At 39.5% G+C, this 27,949-nt stretch overlaps 3 protein-coding genes across 4 annotated transcripts; 2 read left to right on the top strand and 1 right to left on the bottom strand.

Moving 5' to 3' along the window:
- Positions 1 to 54: 54 nt before the first annotated feature.
- LOC115018651 (sodium/hydrogen exchanger 6-like) lies at positions 55 to 12,134 on the bottom strand. Its single transcript, XM_029447765.1, has 16 exons — positions 11,858 to 12,134; positions 11,069 to 11,268; positions 10,776 to 10,853; positions 10,498 to 10,574; positions 9,701 to 9,813; positions 9,401 to 9,506; positions 7,331 to 7,472; positions 6,536 to 6,641; positions 5,259 to 5,347; positions 4,800 to 4,913; positions 4,271 to 4,382; positions 3,688 to 3,841; positions 3,557 to 3,587; positions 3,374 to 3,462; positions 3,063 to 3,168; positions 55 to 2,871 (listed from the first exon to the last, which is right to left on the bottom strand). The coding sequence occupies exons 1-16, from the start codon at positions 12,132 to 12,134 to the stop codon at positions 2,560 to 2,562; spliced, it is 2,106 nt and encodes a 701-aa protein (XP_029303625.1). The 3' UTR covers positions 55 to 2,559.
- Positions 12,135 to 14,626: 2,492 nt separating this feature from the next.
- Positions 14,627 to 20,330, top strand: LOC115018623 (cytokine receptor common subunit gamma-like). The gene is made up of 8 exons (XM_029447718.1): positions 14,627 to 14,739; positions 15,291 to 15,381; positions 16,466 to 16,638; positions 16,851 to 16,984; positions 17,074 to 17,239; positions 17,821 to 17,926; positions 18,567 to 18,627; positions 18,790 to 20,330. Exons 1-8 carry the CDS (start codon positions 14,673 to 14,675, stop codon positions 19,054 to 19,056), a joined length of 1,065 nt encoding a protein of 354 aa, XP_029303578.1. The 5' UTR covers positions 14,627 to 14,672; the 3' UTR covers positions 19,057 to 20,330.
- Positions 20,331 to 20,405: 75 nt separating this feature from the next.
- On the top strand, positions 20,406 to 26,166 carry snx12 (sorting nexin 12). 2 transcript variants are annotated; one of them, XM_029447720.1, is made up of 6 exons: positions 20,414 to 20,823; positions 22,683 to 22,778; positions 23,104 to 23,228; positions 23,563 to 23,653; positions 24,355 to 24,365; positions 25,239 to 26,166. In XM_029447720.1, exons 1-5 carry the CDS (start codon positions 20,659 to 20,661, stop codon positions 24,358 to 24,360), a joined length of 483 nt encoding a protein of 160 aa, XP_029303580.1. In that variant the 5' UTR covers positions 20,414 to 20,658; the 3' UTR covers positions 24,361 to 24,365; positions 25,239 to 26,166. The 2 variants fall into 2 exon arrangements, with proteins under 2 accessions (XP_029303579.1, XP_029303580.1); XM_029447719.1 differs by lacking the exons at positions 24,355 to 24,365; positions 25,239 to 26,166 and having other exon boundaries at positions 20,406 to 20,823; positions 23,563 to 23,665.
- Positions 26,167 to 27,949: the final 1,783 nt, after the last annotated feature.

Here is a 27,949-nt window from a genome sequence, read left to right as displayed (position 1 = left end):
CCAATGATATAGAACAATACAGGTTACTGAATAATGTGAAAGAGCAAAGACGAGTCTTGTCCAAGATTGTTTTTAATTTTCTTCTAGTACACTTGCAAGATGTCTGACAGACGATGTTAAAACTTCAGGAACACACAGGGAACAATCTATTACATCTGAGATTATTTTCCTCTCAACATGAGTTTCACATATAGACCTATTGCAGGTGTACTTTTCACAAATACAACTGTTTCTACAAACAGTAGAAACATAAACATGTTCAGATTTTCAGTTTCAGGTGCGGTTGCTATTGTACGATTACCACTGCTTCTTCAAAATTCCCATATAAACATAGTATGATTTTTTTTTTATGGTTCAATTACATTTAAACAACAAATGAAAATCAAAAAAGGTACCGTGCTGAAAGAGAAAACATTTAAATTCATCCGTCCACATCTCTGGATGATTATGCACAAACTCAAACCGCATATTAAGAATAACGCTTGAAGATCAAAAAGACAAGTTGTGCAGCTTGACACAAGTTAAAACAAACATTTGAACATTTGCAAAAATGGGATTTTTACCAGGAATAAATTCTACCATGGTCAAAAAAAAAATCACCCAGCAGAAAACAGAGCAAACAAGGGTTAACTAAGGAGATGCCTCAGTGCAAAACATCTGTCACTGAGGTGGGAACAGAGTATAGGATGTTGGTTACCAAACAAGGAACGGACAGACTAACGCTGCAGCAGTAAGAAGTCGGTAGTATCCTCCTGTCGTATCTTTTCTTTGACCTTACTGGCAAATAAAAATCAGAAAAGAGGTTGCCAGGTTCTTGTTGCATTCAAATTCAGTACCCAATAGTTTCATTTTTAAAAGCCACATGTACTTTTTGATAAAGTAGACAATTTCCAAAAAGAAAACATTAGTGATTAGTTTTCTACAAGTACAATGTCTTAGTTTGCAATCTTTTGTGATCTCCACCACACACAGACAGTCACCTAATGGCCTAATTATACTGGTAATACAATATTTAACATCAGTCAAATAGTTTTGTGTCATATAAAAAACAAGAAAGATAATCTTACTGCACATTAGCAAATCAAAATATATACAAATCTACATTAAGTAATTGAATTTCAGAATAGGCACTTTAAGTCAAAACAGTTCAGCCAGCCCTCGGAGTCATCAAGACACGGCAGTTACTTTTTCTTTTTTTTAAGATTAAACCAGATGACAGGAAACCCCAGAAAGAGACATTAGCCCTAATAACCACGTCAGTAATTTGGACAATTTCATTCTGACATCCGCCACACACACACACACACACACACACACACGCTCTAGTTTCCAAAAGTAGAATGATCTGCTACAGAACAGGAAGGAGATATTTTAACATGCACACTTTGTGATGATCGAACTCCTCAATGGAATATCCGCCTCCCTCGTGACCTCCCTGCCGTACACGGTACCTTGTGTAGTACTTTGTTAGGACACGTGCATGACGACATCCTTTCACCACCCAGCAGCCCTGAACAGGGCAAGATAATCATTAATGTCACCCCACAAAACAATAAATAAAGAATAAATAAACAAAATAAATCAATCGTTTTGAATAAATAAACACGTGACTAAGTGAAAAGACTGATCAAGAAGAGAAGACGCGGGCAGTGCTAAAATGTAACATCTCAGAGACACTCCTGTTGAGGAAGCAGTTGGAGGGATTTGTTTCTTTTAAAATTCAAAACTCCTCAAACTGCTTCCATCGCAGATGTCCTATCTTTGTCTCGTTGCTCCCACCTTGGCCATTCACAAATCCTCTTTGAACCTTCTCCACTAATGAACATTGAGCAGGAGGCAAACATACTGGATACACTTACGAGCCTGTGGATGGAGAAGTACAATTGGTACTGTGGCTGTCGTGTAAAATGCTCTTTAACATCACTGAATGTTAGTAAGTGGTACCAGAGCAAAGAGGGCCATGCGCTAAAGGATGCTGTAGGTCGTCGTACAAATACTTGAAGGAAGCTAGACAATTGCAGGGCCTGTTGTCAGGAGCAACTTCAGCACAGAGAAAAGAGGATGAAACGTTTAGGGGTCGCTCCATAAAGCCAGAGGGAGTTTTATAGAGCATAGATAACAGCACTGGCATATTCCCACAGTAGTACAAACGTAGGAGCAAATACTACCATTTTTGTTTTGCCTGTTAAAATGATGGCTAAATGTGCGTTTCGCATTCATTTGAGTAACCTTTGGACTTGAGGTGCACTTGATTTGCAGTACCTTTTACCTTACACGTAGTGCATTCACATTCAAGATTACAGTAATCCACCTAAATGGAGACTTAAATCATGCGCGCCTCAAGTTTGTCACAAAGCTGAGCCTATTTTAAAACCACGTTAGAGAGGTGGTTCCATCAACATGGCGCCCCGTTCTGTATAAGCAGTTTGTGGTTTCAATTTAAATATCCAAACAAATCAACTATCAGATGTTATTTTCTTGTGAAATCTAATGAGATGATTTGTGTTGTTTTTTTTAAAGCTGAAAACAACAAACTGCATCGTGACAGTGTAAGCCTCGTTACAGTCTATGCCTGCGAGGTTCGGAGCGGGGCGGGGAGGGCGGCGGGGGCAGGGTGACGGTGATCGGGGGATCCACGGGGTCATCCATGGGCAGCACCAGGCGGGTTCCCCTGATCGCCACCTCGTGTTCCGCCAAGGCGAGCTCGTGATCCAGACCGTCATCGGACGGGCCTCCCCCGGTGCCGGAGGGGCGGTTGATGGTGCGGGATCCGGATGCGTCGGTGCTGACGGTGACGTCGGCGTACATGGAGCTCACGCTTGCATCGTTCAGAATGAAGTCGGAGTCATCGTCGTGGAGCCGGTATTCATTCTGGTGAGTGGAAAGAGAAAACAGGGTTGAGTTTCAAAAGTTAGTTTGTGTTCATCTTAAATGTGGAACAGGTAAATATTAAAATATTATATCTATACATTTCAGACGGTCAAGAAATACTAATTGGGTAGTTTAAAAAAGTGCTACTTTAACTTTATTACATTATATTACATTATGCTTAGTGTCCAAACCTCATAGGCCTGTGGGCTGGTGAGGCACCGTGCCAGCGGTCCACAACAAGTAGGCATAGTAGTAGTGAGGGGGGGGCCGCTGTGGGTCAGGAGGGGCTTTAGGTAGCTGGAGAACAAGCTTTGGTCAAGGATTATTAACAGTTTTTACAACACTAATTGGTCAACAATCTTCCAAACCATCAGTATCTGTAAACCTCCTGTACAGAAAGCACTGTTTGGAAAGAGCACCCTCTGGTGTCCAGAGCTGAATCTAGTCTCCACGCTTCTGAAGACAGGATCTTAAATGTGTAATCCATCGGCTCAAAGGATACTTGTGGTCAAAGTTATACCAGATCCTGAAGGGCCAGGCGCTCTCATGTTTGGTGTTCCTCCGCTGTGACCCATCCAACACCGCTGAACTCTGTTGAGCAGAACATTATAAATGAGTTACTGTTTCTTTACTATAGCAACTTGATAATGCATGCAAGAGAGTTCAATCTGTGCTAATAACTTACAGAGTTGTCTTGATCAGAGTCCACACCCACCCTGAAAGAGAAAAGGTTGCATCAGTGACAGAAAAACATTCGATAGAGGGAGATGACGCAAACGCTGAGACAAAGGCATGCAAACACATGCACAGCCTTACGGTATGCTCATGAAGGACAGCATGGGCATGGTGCCCCCTCCACAGATCCAGACGGTGAAGAAGACAATCAGGAGGGTGGTTGAAAACATCATCTGACGGGCATAAGTCGCCGTGTCTCGGATTGAAAGAGCAAAGGTCATCGCCCCACGCAGACCTGCAAGAGACGGATAACAAGACACCGTGAGAGTGAGAAACAGCGTGGGAGACACCGTCGCTGGGTTTCATTTATCATTAACTCATGTTTTACTTAATGTTGATGTTCTTAGTTCTGGTGGCATAGAAGCAATGATGTGCAGAGACATGTAGGGGATTTCTATTATAAGCCAGTTTCAAGTGTAAATGTCAGCTGACGTAGGAGCTGTTATTCATAACTACTGTGTCTCTGCTGTTGGTCTAGAAGAAACACACCATTAACTAGGCTAATGTGTTTTTCTACAGGCTGCTCTGTTCCCCTGACAGATTGTTTTAATGGAACCAGGTGCCAGCTGAGAAGTGAATTAGTCATTTTGGTCCAAGCCTGAGAAACTTAGAGGGACTCCTGAGAGAGTTGATATAAAGAGACTTCACTGTCTCGGCTCCGTACCTGCAAACATCATGACATGCTGAAAGTTGGATTTAATCTTGTTCTTGCGGCCCAGGTTGAGCAGGAAGGACAAAGGGTAGATGTTTGCCGCCCTGCCCACAAACACCGCCATCTACACAACGCAGGAAGGTCAAGGACAAAACACGCTGCAAAGTAATAGAGCAAGGCAAGCAGACGTGGAAAATACTGGTGGGTTGATGACGGCGCGGAAATTCTACATCATCGTTGACTAATCTGTCTTTTAAGTGATGCCGTTATTCTTGGGCTCCGTGAAGCACAGAAATATATATATATTTAAATACATACTGTATATAATATCCATAACTGATGCAGACAGGTGCAGCCTCAAGGTGGGTGAACATGTTATATGGACAACAATAGTCTATAATAGATAAGAGAATAAGACTGATACTAACTACCATAACATCAAAACATATACTACATTTATGGGAGCCAATCGACCAATGATAACCAATCATCTCTGGACGAGCGGGAAGCATTAGCACGACAGGATCAGAGTAAAGGATACAAAGGCTCCGATGATGAACATCGGGTTGAAGACGTGTGACTGGAAGGAGAAGAGAGTCAGACCCATGTAGGAGAAGATGAAGTTCTCTGCCAGGAAGTTCAGCAGCTCAAACAACTGATGGGGAAGAGACGAGCAAATATATATTTTTGAATTCAAATGAAAAAGGATTAGGTATCATGGGACAATGTCTTGTAAACTTTGTATGCGTTCACTTTGGTTGTCATATAACATTTTGTTAATAATGGTACATTGGTCATTTAGATATTTAAATGCATACCCCCCCCCTCCCGCTGTGGGACCAACAAAAGATTATCCTATCTTATCTTAAAACTTCAAAAATGCTCTTTAGCCATAAAATCAATGCTAATTATAGAACTTAAAAACAGAGAAGGAGAATTCAGGTAAGATTTATATGTGAATAAAGTGAGTAAACGTGATAGATGTGTGATTGCACATCACCTGTTTGGTCCTCTCCTGAGAGTCAGGGGAGAGATTGTTGAACGTGTAGTGAGCCTGAGTGATCCCACAGAACAGCACAGCCACGACGCCTGAATAAGAACAAACATACACAGAAGTCACTTCAGTGTCACTCAAAACACATTTACAGAATTGTGCTTGACTGGAGGGCGATAAGCATTTGAAATCAGCATTTATTTCCTGATCTGTGGAAGAAATGTGTGTCTAAGAACATTAAAATAAACAGCTGACAGCGAATGCTATGGTGAAATGTATTACAAGTTTCTTAAAAAGACACAAACCTAAACTACAATGTGAAAAAACTAAGTGTTGTTGTATGAGCAGGTAAACAAAAGTTGCGTCCTTGGCTAATATTTTGGTTTAAAAGACGAACACATTAACTTAAATGTATTCATCACATTGTGATAAACCAACGTCCACACTGTGGCGACATCATGTAGCTTGAGGGTGTGTTTCAGTTGGTTTGATGATTTGATGATTCATTCTTCCTTACTGTACTAATTACTGCGCCATTGTCAAGAAGAAAACCTAGAATAGCAAAAAAGATTCATGTGTGCTGCTGTGTGCATGTGCGCTGCTGTGTGCATATGTGCTGCTGTGTGAATGTGTGCTCCTGTGTGCAGGTGTGCTGCTGTGTGCAGGTGTGCTGCTGTGTGCATGTGCGCTGCTGTGTGCATGTGCGCTGCTGTGTGCAGGTGCGCTGCTGTGTGCAGGTGCGCTGCTGTGTGCATGTGCGCTGCTGTGTGCATGTGCGCTGCTGTGTGCAGGTGCGCTGCTGTGTGAATGTGCGCTGCTGTGTGCATGTGCGCTGCTGTGTGCAGGTGCGCTGCTGTGTGAATGTGCGCTGCTGTGTGAATGTGCGCTGCTGTGTGCAGGTGCGCTGCTGTGTGAATGTGCGCTGCTGTGTGCAGGTGCGCTGCTGTGTGCATGTGCGCTGCTGTGTGCATGTGCGCTGCTGTGTGCAGGTGCGCTGCTGTGTGCAGGTGCGCTGCTGTGTGCATGTGCGCTGCTGTGTGCATGTGCGCTGCTGTGTGCAGGTGCGCTGCTGTGTGAATGTGCGCTGCTGTGTGCAGGTGCGCTGCTGTGTGCATGTGCGCTGCTGTGTGCATGTGCGCTGCTGTGTGCAGGTGAGCTGCTGTGTGCATGTGCGCTGCTGTGTGCAGGTGCGCTGCTGTGTGCAGGTGCGCTGCTGTGTGCAGGTGTGTGCAGGTGTGCTGCTGTGTGCAGGTGTGCTGCTGTGTGCAGGTGTGCATGTGTACCTGTGAACCCGCAGGCCTCGGCCAACAGGAAGGTGCTCCAGGACATGAGGAAGAAGAGCGCGGTCTCCAGCAAGGGGAAGTCCCGGAGCTTAGTGAACTTGGTCACGTAACGAAAACAGAACATCAAGGAGCAAAACAAGAGGTGGCACATGCACAGTTGAATCAAAGTGTATAAATGGAAATGAGGTAAGAAAGACATCGCTGTGTAAACTGTATAAATATAAGCACTGTTCCATCTTATTGTGCCAGGACAATCCTCATATTGGCCACTGTGACAGCCACAACAAGTTGTCTAGTTCCAAGTCAAATAAGACTTGAAGCTGCCAATATCATGATTAAACAGCTTAAACTTTAAATGAGTAAGAAGGAAACTGGTTTAAACCCTGTAGTGCAGGGGTAATCAATAACATTTCCATGGAGGTCCAGTTACTAAAATTAGCAAAAACCTGAACCTCATGTCTAAATTGCGTCCTATAGCGTACCCCTATGTCTAACAAGTCAAATCAACAGTTCCATATCAACAATATTTAAATTTTGAACATATTGAAAACCAAAATCTATCTTTACCATAAATAAAATGAGTCCTAGCACAATAAACTCTTACATTTCAAGTAAAACCAAATCCAAAATCTTCCAAAAAAAACAAAAAACAGCCGCGACTGTGAAGAGAAAGCAACTCTCCGTGAAGATTATTATTAATTGTCTTTCATTTATCAGAAATTGCTTCACGGGTCCGGACTACTGTCAACCATTGGTGATGCCCACTGTATTGGTACGCTGCAGGTGAAAGGATATGAGAGCGGTCATGAATCCAGTAGCCACCCCAAGAGCAAAGGATCCACTGAAGACGCCCAGGAAGACGCCGAAGGATTTCAACATGGCCATGGCCTCAAAGCTGTGGCTGTTGTCTCCTGCAGGTTGGTACGCAACAATGGAGCTGAAGGGCAGAGAGAGAAAATACACGAAAATAAAAACCTTAACATAGAAAAGGGAAATAGACACTAAGAATCCAGAAAGGGGAGCTAGTCAAATGTTAATTACATGCTCACATTAAGAAGAAAACAATATCAAGATCAAATCAGGCATCGCATCAAACCTGCAGCAACCCAAATCCAACAATGGCTGGATATCACCAGCCTGGTGTTAATCTGATTGTTTGTGGAATTTAGAGGTTTCCCATTAAAAATGTAATAAACTTCACACACATGGACTGGAGTTGGGTTTTACAGTCTTAAAAAAGGAGGAGGTTAGGGACTCGCATGCTTAACTGTAATTAGATCTTGCTGGATCTGTCAACACTATTTGGTTGATATCCAATAAGAGTTTTAATAAGTAGAGAAACAGACAACTCAGGTGCTGCCCCTTCATGGAGGAGTAGTGCCCAAATTACCGCAAGAGCAACAAAGCAAAGCAACGGCACTAATATTCAGTAGTAATAAACCTTTTCCGCATCAAATTACCAAAACTTGAACAAAAAACAACTTATATTTTCTGGTCATTTGCAGGGTCTATAGAGCATAGAGAACACTGACAAATGACACAAGGACTGGATATGAAAGGGTAACAGGGGAGGATAGCGTTCGTCCTAATGGGTGGTGATTCAAGGCTACGTTCTAAGTAAAAGATCTGCATCGCATCGACTGAGTTGATCAGGCTCTAAAGCTATGACTCTGCCAGCACAGCCACGCAAACAGCCCGCCCACCCACCGGAGAGACAATGTCTGGTTTTCTCCCAGCCATTGATCCGCCCCCTGTGGCCAGACTTGGCCATCGTCTCCTGGGGAGCGCACAGCCCCAGCCCCCTGCCTACTCTGCTTCTCCAAGCCGAGGAGAACACTGCATACATACGTACAGGTGGGCGATGAATGACACGGGTGGGTGAAGGAAGGCAAGCAGTGAAATGACAAGGACTGATGTTAGTATGATTAGTGTCCATTCGTGTGCGATGTACAACACAAAAAGATGAATTAGCCACAGTTAGCCTCATTACAGTGCAGGTCATTAACACAACTAGAAGGATAGGTTCACATTTTTTTTCAAGTCTGTCTTAAAGCAACACTTGCTCGAGCCAATGCCAATTTATTTCTCCTGTCCGTAGTGGCCTTGAACACTTGTGTGTTTCCAAATGGTATTATTGGTGCCGCCGCTGACAACCGGATCACTTTCCGCTTTCCTCAGAACCTACTACTTGCGTCAAATTGAGCGACTTATTCAGAACATCAGGAAAAAGGCAAGAAATATATTCAAATATATTATATTATATGGCTTTGTGCTGTAAATCAAGCGTTCATTTTCCCAGAGACAGAATTGCGTAGTGGAAGCGAGACTTATAGGGAAACACATCTAAACGCAGATGATGTCATTATTCTACAGTCATGACATTGTGCAATCAATGTGCCTATTGCCACTTTAAGTGATAATGAATTAAAATTCACATCCCTCATTCTGTGAAACATTTTAAAGTTCAACTGAAGCTAGTCAGACAAAACAAGCTGTATAAGTATCTTCCAAAGTTTAGTACAGAATTGCCTCTTTGTTTTACTATCCCCCTCAGCTGCAGTTACAACACTGGAAAGGATTTTGCACCAAAAAGTAAGTCACTTTCCAAAAACACCCTCTAGCTCAGACTGCTGGAGCCTCACATGGCTGTGGATATTTCCCCCCCCCATCACTGCTATTGGAGACAGGTAGATAGTACAGTATGAACCGAGGGAAGGCAACTAATAACTCCTGAAATGTACATATTGTTTTGAGATAGACTTGCACAAATGCTAACCTATCCTTTAATGTGAAACTACTGTTGCTATGATGAAATAGAAGTGGACATATAGTGTTGCTGTGAGTTCATTAATAAATGCTGCTTACGAAGAGAGGACGATGGCCACCGCATCATTGAGGACACTCTCCCCAAAGAGTAAAGCATACAGGTCCACATCTACTTTTAGCTCATTGAAGATAGCCAGCACTGTCACTGAGACACAGAGGAGAAAAAAACACTTAAAGAGTAAAAGACACAAATACTGTACAGCAGGAGGACAGAAAGGCCTCAAACATAAAGACTATACAACAAAGAGGAGCGATAAGGTGTCACACTGCTCCGTGATGTACATACTTAGAACAGTCTTTGAATAAGTGGGTGCTGAAAGCTAAAATGCCACTACCTACCTGGGTCTGTTGCTGAAACGATGGCTCCAAACAGGAGGCAGTCGGTGAAGAAGAAATCTCCCCCAAGCTGGCCGACGACTTTCATGAAGGACACAATGCCATACATGATCAGCCTAGGAAGAAAGAAGGATTTATACAAGTTATAATGGCACCGCTTGCCCATTCAACAAACTGCACAAGTGAAATTAGCTTCAATCTGTTACAAAGTATTTGAGTCTGAATGTATATTAGGGCTGAACGATATGGGAAAATAATCTACATGTATGTTTCTTTACCAGTATGGGATTTTCTTTAAGTTCCTTCTGCATTATTTGCATTATTAACATATAAACTGCTCTTTCATGTAGGCCAGGCGTGCGTGTTATGATGAAATGAGAGGAATTTTTTATTAAAAACAGATCTTATTTATTGTAAAAACCTTCAAATCACAGTAGAATATTATAGCTTGTAACTTCAAGCCTGGCAAACATGTAAAATAATCACCATTACTTAAGCTAAATACATTTTGAACAGGCCTGCTGTGAAAATAAATATGAATCTTACTGATCTACAGTATTTTAGCAAGTCACACAAACTGAAGTGCACACTGACTGTGGCTCTACCACTGTACAAATATTCAGATAACTCAAAGACCCCCTTTACTTCACCAAGCAGTTTGGACAATTGTTTTTTTATTATTTTAAATCCCAGCTTCTGTAAAAGAGGCTGAAGAAACACATTCAGCATCGCTATGTCGATTAGAATGTGATTATTGTTCAGTCCTAGTGTATATATTCAGGGATAAACAAATGACTTACCCAATAACAAAGCAGGAGATAACTGTTCCAATAAAAGCATAGGCCAGGATGGAGCCGATGTTTCTGAAGAAATGTCTCTGAGAAAGACAAGGACACAGATTTATTAAACAGAGGCTGTCTAGTAATAGTAGTTAGGCAGCTGTGTCAATACAGACACATGTCACAATAATCATTAAAAAATAGTTGAATATGTTTGCAAACAGATTTGTTAAAGATCTCTCTTGTGACTAATCTGATTCCTTCATTTAAATGTATCATAAGTACTTTAACCCTCTTACCCTTTTCAGACTGTAACCGGCATGGAAGATGATGGGAGGCAGCAAAATGTTGAAAAACACTTCTGGGTCAAAGGTCACCTGAAGACAGTAGTAAGTTATAACAGGTTATACACTTATTTTCAAGTAGTCAATTCCCCATGTGTTGAACCAGACCCATAGTATCTGTTTGCGTATTCAAACTAACATAATTAACACAATTTACAAACATGTTTCAATTATCTTGCAGCATAGTTTGCATCACACTATAAAACATATTCGTCTGCCGTTTTCCTCCCATCTGTTCATCCCCTTGCCTTTCTCAGCATCTCATCGTCCTGCATTTGGTGACCTTTTCTCCGGCTGACTTCCCCCTTCAGAGTGTACTCGTAGAATCGCCCACTGACGTTGACCAGCAGAGTAGCGGGACTGGCGTTGACAGCACAGTTGAGGATCTCGTCACTCAGGCTCTGCGGCACATGGACTCCAAAACGCAGGATCACACCCACCAACAGGCCTGCAGGGAGGAGGAGAGGAGAGAGGGAGTGAAGGTAAAGCAGTAAATAAGTAAATAGTAATAATATACTTTATTTGTATACAGCACTTTTTAAATAGAAGTGCTTCACAGATGAATAAACACAAAGAAAATAGTCTTTAAAATAGAAAATAAAAAGATGAGATACTATTTTAATTATTTGGGTGTACAAAACACAGACATAAATTGGGCCAAGTTAATTATTCTGGGCTTTACTGTAACAGAAAACCTCATCTATTCAACAAAGCTGCTTCTTACTGAGTATGAATGCAGCTGTCTGGCTACTTAAAGGAGATGAGTTTAATATCTTATCTGTTACTAATGTTACCTTACATTATATTGTTAAATTTGACAGCTACTATTTAATATGGACAGTACATATCATACTGGATAAATAATATTCCTTTTGAAAGCAAACACCGTACTAACAGTGATATATCACATATCACATATCCCAGGGAGCGCCCCCTCCCCATGTACCTTGAAACCTGAGAATAAACAGTTTAAGTTTGAGGAGCTAACGGCATCATAGCCAGCTAGCATTGAAGCTAAGTTAAGTTAGCGGTCTTACCGTAGATCATGGCAAGTCCTGTTTCGTGCAGGAACCTAAATCGCCGGTGTTTGAACAACCATATAGTTAAAATGGTTAGAGTTAAGAGCATTATGAATATGAGTAGATTGGCACTGTCTTGTCGGTGGCTTGCCTCAGCCAGCCTCTCAGTTGCGACGTTGTCCATCGCATTGCTCTCGCCTTGGCTCCCGACGAGCATGAATGACAACATAAAAGGCAACAACAGAAGCGCTTTCGACGGTTTAACACCTAGAAAGCGTCTTGGTGTAAATCCCATTGTGTCTCTCTGTCAAGCGGTTACATTTGTCGTTGAATTGGTATCGGTTTTGAGGAGAAACTACTGCTTGGATGAGATAATATCGGCCAAATGACAGCTTCTTCCGCAGCCGTTATCAAAACACTGACACTTCCGGTTCTTCAAAATAAAAGTCGGCCTATGACCAGAGGTAGTCCTGAGACAAACAGCGACCCCTTCATTGTGTTTGAAGGTTAGGGTTGTCATACACAGTAACATTACAACAGGGGGTCCGCGGAGGTACTGCAGGGGGGTTGCGAAATTGTTTGTAGATAAAGCAATTAATAAAAAATGTTTATAATAATAATAATGTGCCCCCCTCTGCTGTACTTCACACACCTACAGAGTGGAGGAAAGGAGAGGGGTGAACTAAAATAATAATTAATTGCTGATTGTCTTGCTTTGGCAAGTTCAATAAATAAAAGTAAATATACTGTATTTACTTCCCTTTATCAATTATTGCATAGTTAGTGTCAGTCTTAGGTTTCTTTGTTTAAAAAAAAAGAAATTATAGAATGTCTATAATTCTGAATAATTTATAGTATTTAATTTGACTTAGTATTTTTTCACAACTGATAAATGGCTACACGGATACAGTGCCACTCAGAGATGAGCAAAACTGCCTCTACGCTTTCTACATAAATTTAAAAAAACAATAAAACCACAGTAATTTGCACACACATATGCACAAACGCCCCTGTCCGATACACTGGAAATGAGTTGAGATTAGCAGATTACCGATTAAGACGTCACAGATCAAACGGCAAGTTAAAAGTTTTTCACAGATGTGGGGGCTGAGAGCTTGTTTTTGGACTACATTATTTAAATAATAACTCTTTTGGTAATACTGGTGGTTGTCAAAAGATCCCAATTTGTGTTCTGGGACATGTCACAAACTACAGTTCACAATGCAGTTATGATTTTGTGTAACATTTCAGCATTGTGTATTTAGCCAATGTTTATTGTCACTCCGGTTATACAAGAGCTTTGCACGCATTTTGACAGAATGGACTGAGATCACCATTTTGTGTTGATTTTGATAAGCTTACGAGCTGTAAACATGCCCGCTTATTTCATGGCTACACCTTAAACACCCAAAATATGCCAATTTATAAGTTAAGTCAGATAAGTTGAATCAACAAAACAGGTGTCTTCTTGCATCGTTACACAATAAATTACTCTCAATTTCAGTGCATGTAATACAGGTTATTAAAATATAGGTCAGTATGTCTTGATTTACTCAATACAGAGGATTTAAAACATGTGTGTTTGTTCAACACACCTCAGATGTAGTTATAGCTTCTCAATCTTTATTTTTGCTACAGTTTCCTCTGACAGGAAACAAAACCCACAAAACTCAACTTTCGAACAGCACACCACACACACGCCACACATATCTGACATATCACATATCATATCATCTGTCATGCACAAAGTATGTTTTAGCTTTTAATTCATCTTGTTAAAAAGGCCGAAATGGTGATACAGAGATATGTACATGTATCCAATTTTACTTCATTACAAAACATTTGTTGTGCACATTTTAATTTGATTCTAACAACATACACATGACATGCTCGTCCAAATATTTAAAAAAGAAAAACCAAAGTAAAACTCGAACCTGACAGATGACAACCACAAACATCTGAACAGCATGATGTAGCTTTCTCTCTATTTTATCTTTATTTAGTTAAAAAGGTAAGATGGTTAATGGCTTACTGTGAAAGAGAAGAAAACCTTAAATATTCAGACTTTATCATCATTAGCAAAACATACATTTGTTAATACAATATATAGTTTATATTATCTATTTATAATAGGCCTACAATACTTCATTCAAACCTCTTCCACCTCCACTGTTCTTGTCTCGTCTGAGGAAAAGCAGGTTTCTCTAAAGGAACATTGTTCCTAAGTAACACATGTTATAACCTTTGTTTGGCCAGTTGTACAGAACAGATCCTTTAATGTCAGGAGAGCGTATTTGTATTGGAGACACTTTGTAGCTCTTGGAAAAGTGCAATACTTAACTAAACATTGCACAAGTTATAAACTTTTTAGTAGTATGAGTCTGTGTCCTGTGATTGCAATTATAATTGTCTATAACCCTTTTTAGCAAACTGCCACTGCATGCATTTGCATTTTGATGACAAGAGCTTTACATTTTCTGCACTGACAAACATGCATTTAAATGTCCGGCTCTGCTGTTCACTTACTTCAGCATTAGATTAAATCCACTTTGCTAATGTAGCCATGCATGAAGGTATACACTTTGTTCACTACTAAACTAAGCACTATTTTTGGAAGTTAACAAACTGGATATGCAACGGTTGAAAATACTTTTATTGGGAATGATGGCCAAATAAATGTAGCGGGTGGTTTCACCTAATCAATAAAACAAAAGTTTCCACTGACGGGAACCAAAACCCATAGCCGTTATCAGGAGACACCGAAATAACATTTATGACACATCGATACTAGTAGACTTGCACGCATGCTGACAGTATCCTGTTCCTGTGAGCCATGATGTCGACAAGACTACTTCTCTTCTTCTGTCTGACAGGACATGTGTTTGCCAAAAAAACACCCAGTAAGAACATTTTAAATTTTATATTTTAAATTTTGAGGTGAGGTGTGATTAATAACAACATCGTTTATCCTATTTGGGTGTGACGAAGTTTCTTTATCTATACTAGTAGTTAATAATCCATATGAAACAAAAGTCTTTACTGGATGAGTGATTCTTACTATATTTTCTGAAAACCTTTTCTAAAAATAACACCATGATTAGAAAGTCGAGGACGGCACAACTGCCTTGAAATATGATTAGACCTTAATATTGTAAATAATCAGCCATTTGTATGATCACATTGAATTATACGGTCGGTTTATAGTAAAGCCTTACTTCCTTGATTGGGCGCATTTTGTGTAAATTCCCCCTTGTCTCATTGTTGTGCTGCCATTTCCTCATTGAGTGTGTGTGTGTGTGTGTGTGTGTGTGTGTGTGTGTGTGTGTGTGTGTGTGTGTGTGTGTGTGTGTGTGTGTGTGTGTGTGTGTGTGTGTACTGCTATTCGTCTATTATCATTTGTGTAGGTCTAATAGCGTAACCCTAATGATCAACTCTCTTGTGTCTCTAACAGCTGTGGACTGTGTGGTGGTTCATCTGAAATATGTTCACTGTTCCTGGAATAAGCAGGGCACTCCAGAGGTCAATTACACCTTCTCTGGCTGGTTCGTAATTAGTGACAAACTCAAACTAATTTTGTAATGTCATCTGAATGTATCAAACTCCAAAGAGTGAAATGTTGGACTAAGGTTTTTGCTTGTGATATGAACATCTGATAGGATGTTGTACCACTTTTTCTTTTTGTGCATTTATCGGGACGTGCAATCACATTCCATACACCAGGCCTATTTAACGAATACGGCCCTTCTGAACTTTTTTCTGGCCCGCAAGAGGTTGCCTACAATCGGGCTGGCATGTATATCATAAATAATGTGGACATGGACCTGTTGGGAAGCAAACTCACTGTCTCCTTGGTTTTAAAGTGTCAAGCCTTGTAACCACAGCTTTCCTACTGTTTTGAATGGACTGGTTGCTTTCTGCAATGAATTATGGTGACACAATTAAAGTGAAAAAAAGTGATGCACGTGACTAGTTCATTTCATGTGTTAGTATCTATTAACACTACTATAAGAGTTATTTGTAGTGATTCATTGACAAAGTATTGTGTGGCCCACGAACCCCCAGTGACTTTCCTATTTGGTCCACTTGCTAATGAAGTTGAAAAGCCCTGCCATACACGATCATGCTCAAATGTAATTCTTCTTCTATGATTTCTCTGATGTACATCGCCTGTTTGGATCCATTTCAGCCAGTTTCCTATTATTTTATCTCTATTTATATATTATAAATGTATTCCTTTGGTGTTAATTCAACATGTTAATTATTACTGGTGACATTAAAGAAATTGATTATAATTTATTTTAAAGTAAATCACTTTTTTTGCAGTATAGTACATCACTTAAAAAAAGATCATGTTGCAGGTGCAGGGTGAGTCCTTGTCTCTGATTGGCTATTATTGCTCATAGCATATGTGGTTAATCATGTGATCCCTTAGGGTCTGGGAGACCTCAATGTAAGTAGGAGTAAGTGCCTTGATATATGTTTCTTATTCTTTCCACTCAGTTCAAAGTTGGCTCTTCAGAGAATTAACTCATGTGTAAATTAACTCATGTGTAACTCTTACAGAGAAGAACTTTACCACCATACTTTGCTTTGTATGTGAATGTCTAAATAGTGATTACTTTACAGGTTCCACGGTGACAAACCAACCAGAGAGTGCCCCAGCTATCTGAAAGAGAACAACATAAACATTGGATGTAACCAGCCCTATGAAGACCAAAACAAGAGGTTCTACAATTTTTACACCAATCTGACACATGGCAACCAGAGTAATCTGACCACGCTTGATCTTAAAAACAAAGGTAAATGCTTATTTAGTGAGGTGCACTATTCAAAATAGTAAAATGATTAATGAAGGAAAAAATGCTAGTATTTTTACATAAAATCAGGAAAAGAACAAAGAAAGTAAATGAGGGAGTAAAACATCTGAAAGTATTGGCTTAATATGGCTGCCCTATTACCTTGTAATTGTGTTGTGTATTCTGTATCATTGAATGGTCTGTATCGTCTCCAGTCAAGTTATATCCGCCAACCAACATAACTGTTCGGTATGGACTCGACTCTAACCTGTGGCTCAACTGGACCCAGATTTATCCTCATTGTGTGCAGAGTGAAGTTCGCTACAGGATCAGCAACAGGGCGTGGGCGGTAGGCAGTTTGAAGGAGCATTCTTTGTTTCATTATCTTTCTTCAGTTTGCACCCATCTCCTTTCTCAACTCCATCTTACTGTCCGCAGACTTATCCAGTGAGTGCTGGGATGCAGAATTACTGTATCAACTTGCCCTCCAGTAGTTCCCTGTATGAGCTGCAGGTGCGGAGCAAAATGGACTACATCTGTGGAGACTCCGAATTCGAGAACAACTGGAGTGAGCCTATGTTCTGGAGATCCAACAACGGCACGGGTAAAACTGCAAAATGTCTGCTGTGAAAAAGGCCTATTTACAGTAACTCACAGTCGCCTGTACTGAAAGAGTCAGGGGCTCACTTACTTCTACTGGCAACCAGAAACTGCAACATTACCTACTGAACAAGTCTCAAGTCCTTTTTCCAAAACATTGACCTGATTTGTCTTTGATTTGACTTATTTCTTATAAAATGTAAAGAATTGGCATATTCTGATTGATGGGCATGAAAGGAATAAAGATCTTTTGAGTAATTCCAACATGTGGAATTGACATTTTGACAATAATACGTAGTGCTTGTAGAAGTGTGCACTCTTCTCTGTTTGTTGCCAGGTTGGTAAATGAGTTTTCAAAGCCAGAACAGTAATTTAGGAGCCCGTAATAGTTATCCTAGGCCATAAAAATCATCTATTTTACAGTATATGAGGGCCAGTACGAGCAATAGGACAGTAAAATCCTGACTTTGTTTCTCTTTTAATCAGTACAGGGTTATGTGACAAAGCAAAGCACTTTTTCCACCAAAGCAGTAATGGTACGGGGTTATGAGACAATTACAATCTCTATCTCTCTTCCCCTCACAGACACTCGTCAAATGAACACTTCAATGTCTGTGTGGACTCCAGTGCTGTATGTGGTGGGTGCTCTCGTCCTCATCCTACTGGTCATGATGTTGCTACACCATGAAAGGTAGGTCATATGTTATGTTTAAAAAAATGTTTTTTATCAACAATATTTACTTAATGAAAGCTGTTAGTGTTATGCTATTAAGATATACATTGTTTAAAGAAATACTTCACCCCTAAAATGTATTTGTATATCAAATTGCTCACCCTGTAAGAAAACGTTGTTTTTCTTGCATGCCTCCTCAGTGAACGAAGAATCCAAAAACAGAGGAAATTCTTAATGAACTAATCAAAAGCATGAGACTGTTCATGTCGTTAAACGCGGCCCCCATTTCCTTCAATTCATCAAGAATTTTATTTTTGTTTTTTTTTCCACTGTGGTGGCATGCTAGAAAACAAAGTTTTCTTCAATAATTCAAAACAACATGGGATGAGTAATCTGTATACAAATTATAATGATATGTGTAAAGTGCTCTTTTAAAGCAACAGTAAATGGAAGGGAAGATGGGAATAAAATTCACATTTGGTAATACATTTTATTTTGTATTCATGGAATAGTATCTTTTTTTTATCACAGTCAAAAGCAGTAGAATAAGTAAACAAGCTCACACAACTACAGTGCTGAAGATCTTCGAGTAACAAAAGTAATGCAGATGAGCTGGTGTTGATATGATCATCTGAGAGTGTTCCTCCCTCCAATACAGAGTTAGAATCATCTTCATCCCTGTGGTTCCCAAACCATCCCCGAAGCTTCACAACATCGAGGTTAGTAGCATCCAGATCTCTGTGCCGCCGTCACACAAAATATTTGTATTTCTTTTTCATTTGGCAGCTAATAAAGCTGTAGATCCGACTCTACTGCTGTCTTTGAAAGAAATGTGGTGAGGGTAAAGTAAAGTCATACATGTTTTTCTTTTTTTTTTAAAGGATTGGTTTCAATTCCCAAAGGGCCTGAAAGAGAGTTTTAACTACAATGAGCGTCCCTGCACTGTCCGTGAGTACTGCCACGTCTCCCAGTCTGACAACGTCAGCTCTGACAGCTCTGACTGCTCCACCTGCTCCACCTGCTCCGTCACCACCGACCAAACCGACTGTTCGGTCTTCATCCTTGTGAACGAATCGGACCTGTCTACCCCCTGCACTTCTTCCACCTCCACAGTCTCAGCTGAGGAGGAGAAGCCGGTTTCTGTTTAGGAGGCATCTCAGTCAGGGTTGGGTTTTTAAAAACTTTACAATCCAGATGATCTTTTACTGACACATCTCCTCTAAAAGGATACATTATGTTTGCGTCCCCTTAAGGGGCGAAACCAGTTATATGCTTGAGGCACTTAGAATCAATTGATTCAATTAAAGCTATTAATGTTTAAGAATACCAACAACATAATGCATACAGGTTAAAATAAATCTCCTTAAAATGCCTAATCCTATTAGCCTATTTTATAACAAACCCTGAACCACTTCATTTATACATCACTGTGATTTGTGACATGCAGTTTGTTACTCTGTAAAACATGCTTCTGGCAAAGTACCACTTTTAGGTACCAACATTTACTGTAGCGCAGAGTTTTATCTTTCTCTATCAGTGGTCTGTATATTTCAGAACACTAGGAACACAAATATACCCCTTACATATCAGAAGAAAAGGCACTTAAAACGTCCACATCCTCTAATCCCTGACTTTCCCTGATTTAAGCATGACTGTCAGTTTAATAACAATAAAAGTCAGCACCTATTAGTTATTCCTCAAACATCAAATTTATTATGAGACAAATATTTCACACGACTGAGCTTCATCATTGTGTCAGTTTTGTTTCAACGTTTTTCTTAAAAACGGTTATCAATCTAAAAACCCAGCTTCACTATGATAATGCAGAATGAATGTAACTTCAGCGCAGCAGGAGGGAAAGCCCCACTAAAATGATTGCACGAGAACCTATATCAGCATCAGCATTCGTCAGGACACTTGCTGCATGATAAAATAGTAAAATCCCTGACTTCTTTATTTTTGCTTCAGTCAGGTATTTCTTCTCAAGTTGTATTCGCTTGCCTAAATGGAGTTTAGCAATATGGTTTTAATATACTGACATACGCAAAGCAATTCCTTATTCCCTCAGGTGAACACTTAACAGATTTATTTTTATTTTTTATAAAACCTTAAATAATTAGTTTTTAAAAAATGGACCATACTTTACACCATGCACCAGGTACTGTACATGCTGATTGGTGACACACACAATGTGGTTGCCCTTTCTTCAGGTTAGAGTAACAGCCCCTCAAATTGTCTGTGCACGTCCCTGTTTTCTCACATGTAACCTTATATAGCATTGTATTATATTCCTATACATTTATATATTTACTTTGAATGTACTTGTTGAATGTGGCTGGACGCTTTTGTAACCTGCTTATATTTTAGTGTAGGTCTATGTGTCATGACCAATTTTTGATTAATAAATATACATGGCTTTTTACGTGTAAAGTTCTGTGACATTAATTGCAAAACTGCGATGAATATTCAATCTGGCCTGTCCAGTTATCTCACTGTCCATTAGAGGGAGTGCAGAGTGTCCCACACAGTAGGCTACGGAACTGAGTCAACGCATTTTTCAGATTCAAGAAGGGTAGGGCGCAGGGCGGCTGGCCCCCGCAAGAAGAGAGAGATACAAGTCAGCTACTTCCCTAGCTGAATCGATCAGCTAACGTATACCAATTGATGTCTTCAGATGAGATTTAAGATTTTGCTGTGCATTTAGTTGGTTTGATTCACCGTTGGTCCTCCAAAAATTACAACCCGACAAAATGACAGACCCTTCGGTGGCCGACACTCGCCGGTTGAATTCCAAGCCCCAGGACCTGACGGATGCTTACGGCCCCCCCAGCAATTTTCTGGAAATAGACGTTTATGATCCACAAATCGTTGGAGTTGGACGGAACCGTTACACAAATTACGAAGTTCGCATGCGGGTAGGTGTTGAAATAGCAAGCCAAAAACACCTTTTTGCAGCGTTAGCTTTCTTTTGCTAAGCTAACTGGTAATTACAGTGTTGTTGCTAGCCAGTTAGCATGTTTAGCTGCTGTGCTGGAGTCAACACGGGGACGGGGCTGTGACGTTGACGGTAGGCGCCTGGAGTAGGTCAAGATGGCGCTCCAGTCAAAATCAAGGACCGGGGATTGTTAGTGGCCTGCCAGAGCCTGCTTGATGTAGTTAGCAGGGCTGGGATTTAGAAGTTTCTTGAACATACCCACGACTTCCAGCATACATGAGCAAACCAGATTGACATTTCAAACTGACTGGGGTAGAGTTAAGGTTACATTTCAAGGCCTTTTAAACTAACTGCTATGTAGCTAATTAGCATTAAATTCATTGGAAGGTAATGCTGTTATTACGACAGAGGGAAAAATCAGGGAGTCCCAGCAGACACAGTGGAGCTAACCGCTACCTAAGCTAGTGTCAAGAAAGTAAGGACTAATTCAACATTGTCCTCCCATCTAACGTTAGCTAAATGTCTAACGCCAAGTACGCTTGTCGACAACGTTTAAATAACACAAAACACACGTATGAAAAGAGTAACGTTTAAGTTACACCTTGACGTGAAAGAAGACGCTAACGGTACTTAACCTAGCTAAAAGAAGGAATGCTGAAAATGTCGGTGCTGAAAATGTAAAAGGGGAGAAATCACATGCAGTAAAGTTTGTTACTCCACTTTAGTTTAATTTAACGGACGTTATTGTTATTAGTTACTAGTTCCTCTTTTAGATTGGCAGTTGAGTTTGTAAGAGTTACAGAAATGTGCTGACACTACAAAATACGTTTAGAGAAAACCTTTTTCAGGATGCTGATGACAACATTGCAAATTTAATAATAATAATAATAATAATAATAATAATAATAATAATAAGTAATTGTAAATGCTGTCTTGACAACAAATCCTCATTTTTGGTGGCTTTCTCCTAGGAGAGTTTGCCCGTGATAATTGACTTTTCAACGTAGATTCATGTAGGTGCTGTGTGATAGTTTCCTGGATCAGAGGTGGGGTTAACTAGTTTAAAGTATTTTTTATTGTCTTGGTTATCCAAATTACAATTGCATACAAACTGCCAACCAGATCAGTCTAGTTAAAAGACTGCAACCTTTACTGGAAAGCATTGGGAATGCATGTCCCAATCTCTGTCTACAGGATGTGAATAATGGGAGTCATGCAAAGGGAACACCTATTCCATAACCACTAAAACACCACCTTTAAGCATTCTGTGAAACAGGTTTGCATGTCGGGCATCTTTCATTATATTTCAAATAACATTATGAAACACATTGATTTTAATTTTTCAGATATAACTAGTATCTAAATAATGAATCCATAAGTTGGTTTTGTAGCTTTTTTCCCTCTTTAAATTATGTAAATTTAACATCTTTGGGTTTTGGACTTTTGGTCGGACAAAACAAGCCATTTGAAGACCACACATTCTCTGGGAATTTGTTATTTCTCACTATTGCCTTACATTCTGTTACCTAAACGATTAATCAGTTGCCCATTAAAAAAATCTACAGTATAATGGAAATAAACATTACAAACAACACAACATTAGATGCAACTGTAGAGGTTTACATAGAAAACTAACTGTTTTCTCATGTGAAACAAGTCTAATTGTTGACTTTCGTTCCATTAGTTTAGCCAAATTATGCTGATATGGGATATTTGTTTTTGTCACACCTTAGTCACTCAAGGCATGTCCACAATGCTTCCAGCACTCAGTGCGTTCATGTCAAAAATGAATTTAGTATAAATCACAGGCTGTTTTTTTTCTTCTTCTTCTCTCTGTAGACAAACCTTCCCATTTTCAAACTGAAGGATTCCTGTGTGAGAAGAAGATACAGTGACTTTGAGTGGTTAAAAAATGAGCTGGAAAGAGACAGTAAGGTGAGTGAGCTTTTTATATAATGTTATGTTTCAGGCTAATCATTTAAGCAGGCTGGCTGGTGCAAACTAATAGTTAATATGATCTGATAAGTGACACTGTTGGTGTTACAGGTTGGAACATGTAATTCCTTCATAGATTAAAGTAAGGAGGTCAGATTATACTGTAGGTTTTGTCTTCTGTGTTGATGAAAATGTAGGTTTTGTGGTGTCCCCCCTCTGAATTAGTTCATGCCTCTGCACTGCCAATCTAAATAGGTTTATTGCCTTGTTGCAGCTCAAACATATTGATGCAAATGTTATTTGTGCTGACCCCTGACCCCTTCAGATTGTAGTACCATCTCTGCCGGGCAAAGCCCTGAAGAGACAGCTGCCATTCCGCGGAGATGAGGGCCTTTTTGAGGAGTCCTTCATTGAGGAGCGGCGATCGGGCCTGGAGCAGTTCATCAACAGGTTCAGCCCTCAACTAAAATATAAATGTTCTGTTTTTAGATGTAAAATGTACAATCAATTATTTTGTGGGATGATTATCTTGTAAAGTTCGTCTCAAACCTGTTATTGTGTTTCCTACTAGTTTTCTAGCCACAATAGGTGTTGGCTTAAACTGAAATTCACATATTCAGTAGTCAGTCATTGCCAAAAATGTCCAGCCCGACAAAAGGCTTTACCTAATCTGTGTTTGTGCTTCAACTCAGTAATCCACAATCGCTTTTTATCAGCCTCCATGAAAAACATTTAAAACGAGTGAGTTTTATCTATTGTCCTGTCTTTGTGTACGTTTCTGTAGAATTGCAGGTCACCCCTTGGCCCAGAATGAGCGCTGTCTTCACATGTTTCTGCAAGATGAAAGCATTGACCGTAACTACATTCCTGGAAAAGTACGACACTAGGGTTACTGAGGGGGTGGGTGGGGGTTAAACTCTTGGCAGTAGATCAGACTTGCCTTTCACTTCCCTCTCTGTCTTCTCCGTCTCTCTCTGTCCATCTCTGTCTCTCTCTCTGTCTTTTCTCTCTCTCTCTGTCTCTGTCTTTGTCTCTCTCTGTCTTCTCTCTCTCGCTCTCTCTCTCTCTGTCTCTGTCTTTGTCTGTCTTTGTCTCTCTCGTCTCTCTATGTCTTCTCTCTCTCTCTCTCTGTCTTGTCTCTCTCTGTCTTCTCTCTCTCTATGTCTCTCTCTATGTCTTTGTCTCTCTCTCTCTCTCTCTTGTCTCTCTCTTCTTGCTCTCTCTCTCTCTCTCTCTCTCTCTCTCTCTCTCTCTCTCTCTCTCTCTCTCTCTATGTCTCTCTCTATGTCTCTCTCTCGTATTCTTATACGATACATCAGGACATGTTGATAATGTTTTAAACAATCTCCCTAGTAGGGATGTATTGTGAAGATTTGGCGCTTAATCAAAATTTTCAGGAATGAAAATTGTGTTCAATACATACAGTCTTCCCTGATGAGTGTCATATATTTATGATTGTGATATAATGTGAATAATGTCTAGATAGGACACTAGTTTGTGCCATAGGGATACATGCCGACTGCAAATGAGAGTTCTGATCCTGTTTTGTTCTCTTTGTTTTTTGTTGTCTTTTTAGGTATGAATGAAGTAAGTCTGCTTTATTTGATCCTCTCTCCAAGAGCTTTCTAAAAGTTGAAGGTGGCTGCATGGGCACTGCAAAGACCAAAGGCGATAGTTCACAGATCTTAAGTACAACAATGCTAATGCCATATAAGGGTTGGGCAATATATCGATATCAGGATATGAGGCTAGATATCGTCTTATGTTTTGGATATCAGAATATGGCACAAGGTTTATTTTTCTGGTTTAAAAGACTACAATCTGGTACTTTACCACACATAGTCAAACGTCCAGTTATTCCCCAAACATGTTGGGAGTGATCCTGATGTGTTGCAAAGGGAGGAACATTCTGCAATCCAGTTCTGAGTTACCCTTTATCTGCCATGTAGAGAACAATTGATGTAAAATCTAATTTGCAGTGGAATGTTTTTTAATTGTTAATGAGTTTACTAGAGTTAATTAGCCGTTTCTCCGAAACTGGCTTGCAGATGTTTCCCAGTTATGTGAACTATTGTTTACTGGGAATAAGTACTGTACATCAGCCATGGCCGGAGCTCTTTTTGAAACATCTCTCAAACTAATCCTGGTACATTGTCATTATCAACCGCACTAATCATTATCTGCACGGCAAACTTGCACGCTTTCTTTACAAGATATGTGTCTTTTTCCATGCCTCTGATCACAGTCTGTTGCTTCACATCTTTATTTCCCTAAATTCACTTTCTAAAGACATGGATGACTGATATCTTCTGTGAATAGTGTCATAATACTGTGCCATTGCATTAGTCAGTGCATCGCTAGATTCTGAGATTCACAGCATTGACCAAAATCCATTTAAAGCTTGAACATGTGTCTGTATTTTTTTCTCATGTTTGTCTCTTTCTTTCTCTTGTTGCAAAGACAATACAGACTGCTGCACCTGCCCCATGTACATTTATTTCGACAGCACGTCATTATAAAGCTGGTGGAAATGTCAGAACTGATAAGTATCAACGGTGTAGGAAAAACACAACTATCGCTCCTGGACAAAACTAAGAGATCCAATGTATAAATCGTTTGATGTTGTGTCTTTAATAAGTCATTCCACATACAGTATGTACATTATTATTATTATTTTTGATTCAGTAATCCGTGAAAAAGAAAACATGTTCCATATGTCCTTTTGTCATAGCTAGATTTTTCTTCTTCTTCTTTTTTTTTACAATTGATTATTATGTTTTCTGAATGTCTTTTGAATTGATTTGATCCAGTTTAAAATAAGGGTAATTTCCTGCTTTGATTAATGTCTTATTTTGCTAGAGGAGATGTGATTTTGATGATAACCTCCCAAAGTCGAGCAACATGTAGCATCATGAAAAAGACGGTGACATTTCATTCCAGTCAGTACATCTGTGGAACATGCTCTTAGACAGGATTGTTTCATGTTTAATTGTTTTAATTCTGCTGTCTTAGTTACATCATCATGCCTACAGTTTGGCTGTGTGTTGTCAAATCAGCTATTGGGAATGTTAAGTTAGGCAAATAACCATATCTAAGCACTGTGACAAGAGGTTCATTATATGAACAATATTTCATGTTTAAAGGCGTAATCAGCATCTGGTTTATTGATCTGAAATGAGGCTTATGTGCTTATTTTCAGCCGGTTTATTCTTTCTATCAATATTATTGTGAGGTGTATTAATACATGTTATCATTGCAGTTCCACTATGGGTGATGAGGAACTTCCTTGTTAATTCTGTCCACCAATTAAATTTCCTGCTGCCTGCTGTTTCATGTCTACATGTGTCTTTTCAGTTTTAAAGAGGAGAAATAAAATCAGCAAAACTCACCCTTTCAGTATGTGATTAGTGCGTCACACTGAGAAGCAGTGAGACGGATCAGAGAGAGTCACGGGAGCTGGATGAATGGCCGCAGATTGGCAGATGACCTAATATAACAAAGAGGTTGGAAACTCTCGAGTGTAAATTTTGGAGGAAGATTTTCTTTGCATGAATCTTATAACTTGTACATAAAGATTTTACTACATTTTAAACACTGTTTAAAACAGCCAAACCGTAGGTTTTAAGTGTGGACTTAGTAAGGGAGCGTGAACATTACTGTTGTGGTGAGGCCGTTCCCAGCATTATTAATTAATTAATTTGTTTTAATGTTCTTTGAACCCTCACCTCGACTTACAGCAGAAAAAACCTCTCTACAAAATGTCAAAATAATATAAGTGTTAAATTGAAAAAACATGTACATGTATTTTAAACCTTATCAATGGAACTTGTAATGTCCCGCAGCAAAGCTCTCATTAATAAAACCTTAATACAGTGACACATCTGTTTTTCTCTGCATATGGTAAAGCACACCCTAATAAACCAAACACAACTGAAAGCAGTGTTTCTATGTGAACTTTAACAAGTGATTGGTTAACAGACAATTAATTGGAAAGCATATTGATTATTAATGAACTATTTGTTTCAGTTAAGTATTTCTCACTTCTGCCGTTTTTAAATGTGAGGATTTTATATTTTTTGTCATATATAATTGTAAATGGAATATCTTTGGGTTTTTGGACTGTTGGTCGGATAAAACGGGCAATTTTATATCTTATGTTACATATTTTATTTATTTGTGTTTTTTATATAGCACTTTGTTTCAAAAGGTGCTTTATAAATAAAGTTATTATTGATGTGAAGACAGCAGCTTCAAGTCTGGGTAATCTTTATGACTTTTTCTCTACTTCCTGGCATTCAATACAACATTTCTTAGTTCCTTAACTACTCAAGAAAATAAGCAACACATCAAAATAACACTATATGGCAAAGGAAGGCTAATAAAGTATGCGTTAGAGGTGAGAAGATTAAAGATTAAAGTCAGATTATCCTGGTTTTAAGGACCTGACAACAATTATTCATCTCACTGAACTTTGTCTTTGACAAATGGAAACACATAAGCAACATTACTCTTTTACAGAGTTCATAAACTAGATTTATGCATGACACTATCGACACTTATCTTCCAAACTAAAAGATTTAACCTGAGCACAGTCCTGGTGCAGTAAATAAAAAATGCAGTTTATGTGGCAGGAAGGAATTAAAATACAAATTGGGGCTCTTCAATAGCAACACTGGGTCTTTTTGTTTCACATAATATTAATCTTAAAGTCCTCTAATCTTTTTCTTGTTGTAGTTCGCCTTCAGGAAATACAAGGATTAACAGGGGAAGAGGAATTCTGGACACAGGTGGATTAAAATCGTCCGAGAGTAGTGATGTTATGATGTAGACCTTGACCTGCAGGTGATGCAAAGTAGATATGACTGTAATTGGAGGCAGTTGAATAAAAAAAAAAAAAAGTAACTAGGAACAGTTCATACAGTTCATACAGTTCAGTACCTGTGTTGCACTGAACTACACAACATTCCCGGTAAGAAGAAATGGGAATAGTCCGGTTTATTTATGCATCCTTAAAATCCCCCCTAGATTCAGGAAATAAAAAGTGAGAAACCTGCAAAATCCTTGTCGGATGACACAAACCTGTCATTTGTGTGTGCGTATGAGCAGACACAAGCAGAAGTAAATTCATTTTTTTATTTTTCTAGGATACACACACCGACCCTGACCTTTCT

This window comes from Cottoperca gobio, chromosome 14 (genome assembly GCF_900634415.1).
Source record: "Cottoperca gobio chromosome 14, fCotGob3.1, whole genome shotgun sequence".
Lineage (NCBI taxonomy): Eukaryota > Metazoa > Chordata > Actinopteri > Perciformes > Bovichtidae > Cottoperca > Cottoperca gobio.
The sequence above is the reverse complement of the archived record's forward strand: the minus strand, read 5'-3'. Positions and strand labels throughout refer to the sequence as shown.